The sequence below is a fragment of the Eretmochelys imbricata genome, chromosome 13 (assembly GCF_965152235.1).
Source record: "Eretmochelys imbricata isolate rEreImb1 chromosome 13, rEreImb1.hap1, whole genome shotgun sequence".
Taxonomy (NCBI): domain Eukaryota; kingdom Metazoa; phylum Chordata; order Testudines; family Cheloniidae; genus Eretmochelys; species Eretmochelys imbricata.
Genome location: NC_135584.1, coordinates 3,445,917 through 3,457,962, shown reverse-complemented (window position 1 = coordinate 3,457,962; position 12,046 = coordinate 3,445,917). Strand labels below are relative to the sequence as shown.

At 39.9% G+C, this 12,046-nt stretch overlaps 1 protein-coding gene across 1 annotated transcript in view; it reads right to left on the bottom strand.

Annotated features, from left to right (window-relative positions):
• Window positions 1-917: 917 nt before the first annotated feature.
• Window positions 918-12,046, bottom strand: part of RAD21L1 (RAD21 cohesin complex component like 1) — a 31,650-nt gene continuing 20,521 nt past the window's right edge. The window contains exons 10-12 of the mRNA XM_077832478.1: window positions 9,007-9,146; window positions 7,190-7,267; window positions 918-1,106 (exon numbers count right to left, since the gene is read on the bottom strand). Of these exons, the coding sequence (XP_077688604.1) occupies window positions 918-1,106; window positions 7,190-7,267; window positions 9,007-9,146 (407 nt within the window). The remainder of the gene's footprint in view (window positions 1,107-7,189; window positions 7,268-9,006; window positions 9,147-12,046) is intronic.

Sequence of the window (12,046 nt, the reverse complement as noted above, 5' to 3'; positions counted from 1 at the left end):
ACCAGCAGAGTAACAGAAAATGGAACTATTAGTTTTCTAGAGTAAGAGACATGGTCAGCAGTGTTTGAAAATCTATTGCGAGAACTTAAAAAATAAAGTTTAAACTCTCCCTGTAAGAAAGTTATAATTTTAAAATGGATTCTAATGTTTCTGATAAAGACCACTTAAAGGATCACTGTTATCACAAAGTAGCAAAATATTGTTTATTGCTGTTATCCAATAAAGTTAAAAATAAATACACATGACTTTCAGTTATGAAATAAACAGACAGTACCATGGTTTGTGAGTTCTATATAAGTTTTCAGAGATGTACACAAGTTGAATATTTGCATTAGTTAGTAGGATTTCAGGGACCATTATATATGGACATTTGTATGTGACTTATATAACTTTAGAATGCCATAGGAAATAGTCAAATCTATTCATGGACCCTGTGACATCTGGAATGAATATTTAATAGGTCTTTTTTGAAAAATAACCTAGTGCAAAAGAAATTGGCTTAACAATTTTTAAAAACAGTGTTTGTCGTAACTCTAGACAGGTTTTATAGAACTTTCACAGAGATTTTTTTTAAAAAATTAATATTCAATACAAAATTAGCTTGAATTGAATGCTTATTTTTAGCTTTTCTCCATTAACAAAATATTGAACTATTGATAATATTAAACAAAATATTTTTTAAAAACCTAAATAAACATCTTCTCCATGAATAACCACGAAATATATATGACATCTACGCAAGGTTAGCTATTACATAATCCAGAGAGGAGGTGCAAGGATGAAAAAGGGGGAACTATTTGTCAATTCCTCATGGTTTGATGAGACCAACTCCCTCCTCCGGAAAAAAGAATTTTTGAAGAATTCAGAGCACAATTTTTAACCAGTCTCTGAATCATATGTATAGATAATGCTAGCTCTCAGATAGTATGGAACTTTGGACCCACAGTTGCTATAATATCAGCATAAGGAGCACACTGAGTAAGCTCAATAGCCAGCTGTTTCTTTAGAACAAGGAAGCTGTAAAACTTGGCTGAAACTTGTTTCCGGTCATCGTTCTTACAGAGCTTCAGAAAACTGACAGAACTCACTCCTGATTTGTTGATGTTCTGTATAGAAAAAGAAATTGAAAAATATAGTTAGGTCAGTTTAACTGCTCATAAAACTAGATCCCATGGTGTTGGAACCAAGGTACTGATTTTACAAACATTTTTGCACAGGAGTAAATATTTACAGGACCGAGGCCTTAAGATGGTTTCTTATCTGTATATTTTAATGTATGTAATTTTCCTAAAGTTCTTCACAAATTTTACAATGTTGCCAACTCTTGCAATTTTATCACAAATCTCACAACAGTTTGTGTTCTCTTAACCCCTCCACTTCTGGAATCAAGAGATTGCACGGGAATCTAAACTCTCATTTAAAAAAAAAATTCTAGCCTTTGTGGTTATGCAGAAAAGCTTGAAAAGATAAAGCAAGTGCATCCTAACAGGGCTAAAAAGCAAAAGGCAAACAAAATGAACCTAACATTTATTTAAAAATCTCATCATTTTGTGGGGTCTGAGTCATGGTTTTTGGACGGTTGGAGTTGGCAATACTGTTGATGATACAAGGTGAAATGTATCCCATAAAAATCTACTTAGGCCTTGATCCTGCAAAACGTTACATGTATATTTACAGTATAAGTTATTCATTCCATTTAATTCAATGGGACTACTCAGATCCATAAAAACAATCACATGTGTAAGGCTTTGCAGAACTGCCGGTCCTTATGTTATAATTTACTGTGGCTTTTGCTATCTTCCCTTCTAAGTACAGCAAATACCATTAAAAATACAGTAAAGTCTATCACAACTTGGTAAACAATTGTGTGATTTTTGTAAATGGCTATGTGTATGACTATGTAAATATACACACAAGTATCACACCGGAAGTACACACACACACACAAACTATGTTAAAAGAAGATTATTAAGGTTGCAAAATCAAGCACTCCAAAGTTAGGAAATGTTCGAATTAAGTTTGCTTATACCCCCCTTGTATGTTTGCATTTTGATACATTCTTTAATTGTATGATCACTTACTATTTTTTTCCACAGAATCCCTGCCTCATTCAGTGCACAGAATAGTCTATGCTCAATTAATGCACACCTATTCAATATTTTGTTTTCTCCTAATTGTTCAATGTGTGGCCCATGCCTTATTTACCACACATTATTCAAACCTTGTTCTGAAGAGAGAATTATTAATTTTCTCATGGGTTTTTCTATAGTACTCATCACTATAGCATCTGAATGCTTCACAGACATTAGATAATTAAATTTCGCAACACCTCTGTGAGATGAAGAGTTATTACTATCCTCATTTTACAGATTGGGAACTGACGCAGAGAGATTAAGATAAAATGTATCCACTAACCGTGGGTGCCCATTTTTGAGACACTAAGGACCTCAGATTTTTCAGACTATTTAGTATTATATAGCACTGTTCAAAGCAGAACTCCTATTGACCTCATTTGCAGCCGTGAGACCCCAGAGTCTCAAGCTAAGCACCCAGAAGGTGAGGAACACCCAAGGAATGACCACTTATGAAATATGTGGTTTAAGTGACTCATCTAGCATCACACAGGAACTCTGTGGCAGAGGTAGGGACAGAATCCAATTCTCCAGGACAACATTCAACTGTCCTAATTACAAGACCATCCTTCTCTTCCTGCCATAATCTTCCTGCCTCATTCATTGCACACTTTCCAACTTCTGCAACAAATGAAGCAAGGATCCTGCAGACAGCAGTCTCCTTTATTACAAAATCCTGATTAACCACCATAGCAGATCCATCCTGTGCACTGAACAAGACAGAGGTCCTGTGGAAAAACCTGTATGTGACTATGCAGTGGCAGACTGTATCATAACGCATGCGTGCAAGCAGGCCGAATCAAAGTTGCACAGGCAGTTTTAATTCTGGCATTTCCTAGCTTTTGACTTTGCAGGTTAATAATGTTCTCTTCATGTCATTTTCTCTGTGTGCACTTGCCCAGGTTTAAAAAAAAAGCAAACTTAAAAACAAGAAATTCCATCATGCGGCATCATATTGACACCCATATGGGTCATCAGCAGGGTTGGAATCTTCAGTGCCACTGCATCAACCCCTACCGCATGAGCTAAGGGAGCCATTGATAGGAATAGCAGGATGTCGTCCTCTAGGTGGATCAGCGCTAGCACAGGTTAAGACACTTTGCCAGTAGGTTTCACAGATACTCAAAACAGCGATTTAAATGGTGAGACTCAGAAATCCTGGGTCCCATTACAGGCCCTGGAAGGGAGTGTGTCCTAGTGGGCACACTTTTTTGCCCATTCCCCAAAAGTTTGACCCCTTCTCTCCTGTCCCCTCCCCTCCCATTCCCCACCTCCCCCGCCAGTCCCACTACCCTTGGCCAGCTACTGTCAGACCTCCCCACACTGCCTGGCTCCTTGTCCATGACCCACCCAAATTCCAACTCCTCATCTGAACTAGCCCCCTTTCCCCTCTGGCCTCCTATTGACTGCCCCCAGTCCACATTCCCTGGCCCTGATGGGTCTAAATGCTAATCTCCTGCCCTGGGCTCCATATACAATCTCTTTCTCCTGGCTCATAGTCCCAGTCTCTTTTCCCAGCCAGTCCCAGTCTCCTCTAAAGTCAGACTACAAGATCTAATGGTCCCTTCTGGGATTAAAATATGAAGGTTACTTACATGTAACCGGAGTTCTTCCAAATTACTTTGCAAATTCACATGCATGGGTATTGCACTGCCTGGTGGTGCCTAAAGGTAGACCTTCTCTAAGCAGTGCCCAGAACACGTGCACTCCCCTATCATTCCCCCGCCCCCAGTGTTTTTGAACATTCTGAGAGTGAGGCTTTATAATGGGGTCTTGCCCCTGTACCGCTTCAGTCCCTTCCACTGTTAACCCAGAGAAACCATAATAAGACTCTGAGAAAGAAGGGATGGTGGGTGGGAACTGTGAATATGCAGTTATCTCACAGAACTCTTGTTACAAGGAAGTAACCTTCATTTCTTCTTCGAGTGGTTCTGCATATTCCCAATTATGTGTAGTGCTGAAAACTCAGGAGGTTGGAACAGAGTCCTAATTAAATAATGACTGAAGCACTGACTCCAGGAGTGGCGGAAACTCTCTCAAACGGGGGGTGGAGGTAGGGGGAGGGGAAGCGGGCACCAGCACCCGAACCATGACCCCGCCTCCCACTCCGCCTCTTCTCCCAAGGCCACCGTATGAAGGTTCAATATGAATGCCATGCAGTCCACCAGGTCGTAGAACTGAAAAGTATCCTCAGAAGAGGAAGAAGCAGAAAGCACACTCACATGCTCATCAGCTGACATGAGCTCATCAGGTGACACTGAAGTCAGTATCCATTTGTTCTTGTTCAAAAAGAGGAGCTATCTCTTCATCTTTCTTTTCAGATAGTGTATCAGGCACCATTGCCTGAGCTGCAATGGATCTGGTGCAACCAGATCCAATGATTGTTGAGACACTGGATCCTTATCAGATGAAACATCACCTCTCCATCCATAAGGAGATGATTCAGAAATTCCTGCAGTGCAATGCAACATGGAGACTGCCAGTCTCTCCAACAGCTGGGATCTGGAAACACACCATAGGAGGAGAAGCAAAGGAGTGAGGGAATCCAGGCTGAGGAGGCATGAACTGGGATGAATCAGGTGTCTTAATACTTTCTTTACTCCTCTGAATGAGGACACTACCTCAGAACCACTTTGGATCATACCAGAGACAACAATGGAACCAGAAGGCAAAGAGAAATAAAAGGTTGGAAAGATCTGCCAGAGGATCTTGCAGGAGTCTTAGGAAGAGGATGCACTGATGGATATGGAGAAAGACGATCTCCTCTGCTCTTTCCAGGTGAAGAAGACATCGACCATGGAATGGACGACACCCGTTTCTTCTTCATCATCCTCTGACTCTCATTTGGTTCTGAGAAGTGATGAGAAGCAAGAAGGTGCACATCAGACAGCACTGTAAAAGTCCTCTTCAGGTCTGAGGACAGTCTCTGAACAGAAGCATAGGATGGAGCCTGTCTCACAAATTTAAGTACCAGATCCAAGTTTGAAGTTGAATCCAGAATCAACCAGGGTTTCAGAGTCAGAACCACAAATGCCATGTCAGAGTTGGATGGAGCTGATAAAACTGACGTACAGAATCTGGCATTGTTAACACTGGCTGTCTTCTCCCTCATCTTCTTCCTCAGAACAGGTAAGGCTGGAGCTGATCATGTGGCTCCAGGATCTTCAGCAGGAAGATGGCCTTTTAACACGAGTGGTGCTTTCGAAGCCTTGACAGCTTTAACAGAAGGATCCGGAGACCGAACTATTGAAGATCCCAATGTCCTGGGAACCTTTAGGCAGCTTAGTCTTGCTGGAGGAAGCCTCAGGAGCTGAAACTGATCTCTTAGGCTTCAGATCTGATGACCATCTGGAACCAGAGGATTTAGCAGCTAAAGCCTCCATAAGCAGAAGCACCTGCAGTCTATTCTACCTGTCTTTGCATGCTCTGAGCATGAAAGCCCAGCAAATGGAACACCCAGAAGGAGAATTACCTTCAACCCAGCACTTCAGACATCTAATGTGGTCATCCAATGCCAGGAAGACAGCTGAGCACAAAGCACATCTCTTAAATCCCAGATTCTTCTTCTTCTTCTTCTACTGTTCCACAATATAATGAAACCAAACCTACCAACTCTCCTTAACTATCTACACTTATTACTTAACTACACTGCACACTAAGAACAACAACAACTAAAACTATCAAAGGAGGAAAACCCCTGGATCTGAATGGCCTGGAATGGTTCACTTCTGTCTGCTGCAGCAATTGGAAGGAACTGAGGTGGTGGAGTGCAGTGCCCCCTGATATAGTCTTGCCCTCAGAACATTCAAAAGCATTGAGGGGAAGGGTGGGGTGAGGGTGTGAGAACATGTGCTCTAATAGGCAGTGCTTGGAGAAGATTCTACTGTTAGGTGCCACAATACTCATAAGTGGGAATATGCAGGGCCATTTGAAGAACTATTAATTCTTTACCCCAATCTCTCAAATCCAGTCTCCCCACAGCCATCTCCCAGGCCTGGTCCCATCCCTCTGTTTCCCATTCCTCCCAGGCTCCCCCACCAACTGCCTGACCCAGTCATCTGCCCCCACTACCAGATCTGGCTTATGTCCCCTGTACATTCAAATCAGACAGCTGCCTCCTCAGTGGTGCCTGGGTGCCAGCATAGGGGTGGGGGAGAGAAGGAGGGCATCAAGAGCACAGGAGAGCCAGTCTCCCTGCTCTTACTTCTGATGCCTAGCCCACAGCAGTCTAGACCTGTAGTTTTAGGGAAGTTCTGCTTAGTCCTGGGCTGGAGAATGCCAGATTCTGTATGAACCTTCTGAGTTTTTAGCTGTGAAGCTCTACTAAGCAGTTGTTGCAATTGTTCAAAGACTTACAATTTGGCCGAATTTGGGCAGATTTTCACAGGGAAGGTAAACAGCACATCCCTGACATAAAGGCAAAATCCTCTGCCAAATTTCAAGATCCTGCTGCAAAACATATGGACACAAGAGCTTCTTAAAGTAAAGGTCATCAGAATTTTTTTAATATGGGCAAAACAATGTACATTTCCCTAACATCATTCTGAGAAATGTCTGAATCATTTGGGCTGAAATTTTCCACAAAATTTAGCCTGATGCAGACACCCAGCATGTAAAACTTTAGCTTGAACAGTTTGGCAAAATTTGGCAAAGTTACGAGCAACTGAAAATAGAGGTCTTACAATGGGAAGTGTCAGGCAACCTTAATAATAGGCAGTGCTACCAGACCCACCAATAATAAAATCATGGTCCAGTGTTAAAGCAAACTTCAGAGTGAGAAATCAAGTACTCCAAAGTTAGAAAATTTGAAAAATTCCAAAAATTGGGCAGGATTTGCTACTATACAAAGCATTCTGAAGCCTGAGAGTATCCATGTCAACACACAATAAAACATGGTTGTATCACACATGAAACTCTTTCGGAGACCAGTAGCACACGTAATGTATCAACAAATAGCAAGTGGTTGTACACTCTGAAACCTGTCATTATATTTTATGGTTCAATCCAAGTCAATAACTGATTTAAAAAGCATCTAATGGCTAAATCCAACATCATACCCGTAAAGTGTTCAATATTGGAAGAGTTCTTTTGCTCCACCTTCTTTCTTCACTGTCTTGATCATTCCTCACCATATCCTGTATAGGAGATTAATACAAGCATTAGATGTAACTTATAAAAATCACATGCCAAAATGTTAAAAATGGGACAAGTATTTTAGCTCACTCATTTAAATTTCAACATTTATTTACATCCCTACCTGGGGTAAACTTCACTTTTTAAGGCTGCAATTTTTTTTATGTGACCTGTGTATTATCTATTTTGACAATACCTAACCACATCAGAGATGTAATTAAGTGTGAAGCTGGGTATTTTGGTAGTTGTGTAGGAGACAGTTGGGGCTTTTGGCACCTGTGGAGTACTAGGCTGTGAGGAATTGTAAAAACATTAGCTAGATATTGCTACTCAGATGGGCTCAAATCTTGTTTAACAGCATTTTACTTACTATGCGAGCTGCCACATTGTCTTCAGTGGGGTTACTTGCAAAGTAAGGTGCTTATCAGTGTGAATAAGAGTATCAGAACCTTTTAAATATTTTGCTACTGTTCATGGGCCAATCTGGCATTTAAAATGTTATCTTTGTATTTGGAGTTAATGCCCTATTAAGATGAATGGGGTACTTCACACCACTCATAGCTACTGTTTCAGGCTGCCTGCAGACTCAGGTTTAAACTTGGTGCAAGTTTTTAAGATTTTCTTCACAACCATTAAGGTCAGAAACATTTTTTTAAATGAAAGCTTACATTTTGCAGCAAGGAGTTGATTTAAGGCAAATTCTACAATGCTCAAATGGTGGAATACATGGGGCCTTGATTACCAAACCAGGGTTTCATATTTGTGCAAATTTTGACACCCACAGGAAAAACCTGACAAACATGAATTCTACATTTTTAAAATAAATAACTTCTGTATTAATTTTTATTTGAAATTGTGGAAGGATATTGTTTTTACTGGCTTCATCCTCTCCATACAAAAAGGAGTATGTACTACCAGTCTTTAATATCTCAGTATTTTTACAGTAACTAATTTTCCCACCCCATGGGCAAGGCACAGACTTGTGTTCTGCAAGAGTGATTGCAATGCCTCCACAATCTCCAATGGAGAGTCGCAACTACCAGATTCATAGTCAGTGTGTATGCACAGACTCCGCCCCAGCTTGTTCCCAACCTTCACCTGCACCAAACTGTTCAGAGTCTCCCTCTGTGGTGCACAAAGGATATAGAGGTCCCTCTATGTGACAGCAACACCACACCCTTCTACAGTGCACTACAGCAATTGCTTAAAAAAAGAGCAGAATGTATTGTAGGACCCACCATATTGCTGTAAAAATATAAACTCTACATTACAGCAAAAACCTCAGATTAAAACAAACAAAACAAAGACATTTTCTAGTTTTGCTTAGGACAGTAAAGGACTTTATAATGTCCAGGCTGATGTTACTAAATATGAGGGAGATCTGAAATTCTATCCTTGATAAAAATGGACATACCATGTATCTTTTCCAGCACACATAAATAATAATTAGGTTCAATTTATAAGTAGTTTATAAAGAGTTAATAAGTGAAAAGATATTTTAATAAATGGTTTATAAATTGGTATAGCATCCAACAAGTTTGCTTATAAACATGGTTTATAACCATCTATAAGACATTTTACTAATGTATTTAAAAACATCTATAACACAAGCTACTCATGTCTGTAACATACTTATAACATCTATTAATTATTTACTAGCTCTCTGTAAATGGAAACTTAATATAAAGCATGGCTAATAAATACATGCATTGGTTCTTTTACATTTATTGAAGGTGCTTACTATAGCCTCATCAATTTTATTAGCATCCTCATTTCTGCCATTCTGTAATGCCAACACAAATGAATCATCAGTAATAGTTCTCTCAGTTTCTGTATGAGCTGACTCTTGCAGGTAACTTGACTCTTCTATTATCAACATCTCTACATTAACAAGAAAACAAAGTTTAAAATGAAATTACATTGAATCTCAAAAATCAACCACCATTAACACCTAACGATCATGGAGGATAAGAATCGAAATGAGTGCTGAGCAGAGGAGCTACGTACCCAAGGGTACTTTGGGACAAAAAGCTAGTGGAAGAGTTTTCTTGGAAACATTTAAAGACCGACCTTTCACTTGCAGGAAAATTTTACAAAATAAATGACTGGTTAAGAAGCAGACTTTTTTACCATGGAATAAACACTGTTTTCCACTGCAAGTATAGTTCTCTCAACACATCCTACAGTGAAATTCGGCAAGTGACAATATCGCATTCTACTCAATGTAAAGTATAATGCTGGTTGTCACATTCTCAAATTAATAAAGGAGGAGGAATAAATAAGAAAAGGGACCAATTCCAGCATTGGAATAAAAGGTGCAATTTCTGTTGTTTTCTCTGCACTCATTTATGCCAGGACTGAAATTGATCTAAGGTATACTAGTGCCAAAAAGAGGCGGGATGGCTGTATGTGCTGAGAGAGCTAGTCTATGGTCTGTAACACTTCTGTCCACGCTTCCTTTTGCTTGTTTGGTTATTATGGGTAAGCATACTTAGCAAGCAGCCATCATACAGAGGTGGATTAATGTGTATGTGATACAGGCTGGGTATGACGTGCTGTTTATTCACTACCATTGGGCAAACATTAAAGTATGCCTATAAATTTTTATAATTATGCCATGAGGCTGCTCAAAATGAACTGGGTGAATCTGGGTCTGAAAATCTTTTTAAAAAGAGACAGAGTACATTGCTAAGTACTGAGGAAGAATAATTGCGGATATAGGGGTATCCTAATCTATTCCTCTAACTAACTTTTTGACAACATTACAGATTGTTTTCTCTAGATGAATTGAAAACCAAAATTGGGTGGAACACCTATAATAAAGAGTTTCCAGAAGAAACGTGTCTCCTTCTGGATGTTCCACAAAGTCTCAGTCATCCAGAATAGAATAGACCTAAATATCTGTTTTGGGACAGTGGGCTATTATTGATCAATCTCAGAATAAAATGAAAGCCTTTTTTGGTTTCAGTGATCTCCCAGATAAAGAGACCCTCACAAACCTAACACACCACAGGGAGAAAAACAAGTCTGCTAACAAATGTACTATGCCTCTTATTCTTAAGCATTTTTTAAACAGGGCATTGAAGTATTTACAAAAGCAAAATATGTATTTCTTCTTTATAATTAATTAGGGTTGTCAAGCGATTAAAAATTAATTGTAATTAATCGCACTGTTAAACAATAATAGACTACCATTTATTTAAATTTTTTGGATGTTTTCTAGATTTTCAAATATACTGATTTCAATTACAACACAGAATACAAAGTGTACAGTGCTCACTTTATATTTTTTTTATTACAAATATCTGCACTGTAAAAAACAAAAGAAATAGTATATTTCTGTTCACCTAATATAAGTACGGTAATGCAATCTCTTTATCATGAAAGTTGAACTTACAAATGTAGAATTATGTACAAAAAAACTGCATTCAAAAATAAAACAATGTAAAACTTTAGCGTCTACAAGTCCACTCGGTCCTACTTCAACCAATCGCTCAGACAAGTTTGTTTACATTTGCAGGAGATAATGCTGCCCGCTTGTTTACAACGTCACCTGAAAGTGAGAACAGGCATTTGCATGGCACTGTTGTAACCGGCATTGCAAGATATTTACGTGCCAGATGTGCTAAAGATTCATATGTCCCTTCGTGCTTCCACCACCATTCCAGAGGACATGCATCCATGCTGATGACGGGTTCTGCTCAATAACAATCCAAAGCAGAGTGGACCGATGCATGTTCATTTTCATCATCTGAGTCAGATGCCACCTGTAGAAGGCTGATTTTCCTTTTTGATGATTTGGGTTCTGTAGTTTCCACATTGAAATGTTGCTCTTTTAAGACTTCTGAAAGCATACGCCACACCCTGTCCCTCTCCGATTTTGGAAGGCGCTTCAGAGTCTTGAACCCTGGGTTGAGTGCTGTAACTATTTTTAGAAATCTCACATTGGTACCTTCTTTGCGTTTTGTCAAATCTGCAGTAACAGAGTTCATAAATCAAACAACATGTGCTGGGTCATCATCTGAGACTGCTATAACATGAAATATATGGCAGAATGAGGGTAAAATAGAACAGGAGACATACAATTCTCCCCCAAGGAGTTCAGTCATAAATTTAATTAAGCACTGCTTTTTTAATGAACATCATCAGCAATGGAAGAATGTCCTCCAGATTGGTGGCTGAAGCCTGAAGGGGCATACGAATTTTTAGCATATCTGGCACGTAAATACCTTGCAATGTCGGCTACAAAAGTGCCAGGCGAATGCCTGCTCTTACTTTCAGGTGACATTGTAAATAAGAAGCAGGCAGCAGTATCTCCCATAAATGGATGTAAGCAGAGTCAGGATGAGCTCCACCCTGACATCTGGTGGTAGGTGTGGCAAGTTGTGGAAAAGAACTTCAGGGGCTGATCTCATTTGCATAGGCACACCCACCCCACCTAGAATGAGGCCATAGCTGCCCAAATGGTCACTTTGGCTGCTGTGGGATCCCCAGTGTCTCTGTTATTGGGGCAGGAAGAATAAATTGTTATTACTCTGATTATGGGAACTGTGCTTGGAACTGTACTGGGCCTTTTGTTATGATGGAGGGACTCGCCATCAACTAAGTAGCACTCGCTAGGCAAGGGACATGGGTTCCAGAACTCTGTGAATTGAGAGAGGCTGGGGACAGGTATTTATACTTGGTGGCATGGGCCCCCTGGTGAGGGCCTTACATGCTAATTGCACTTCCTCCTCTCTCCACTGTGGAATATCAAGAGCTAATGTTGATTCCATTAGGAG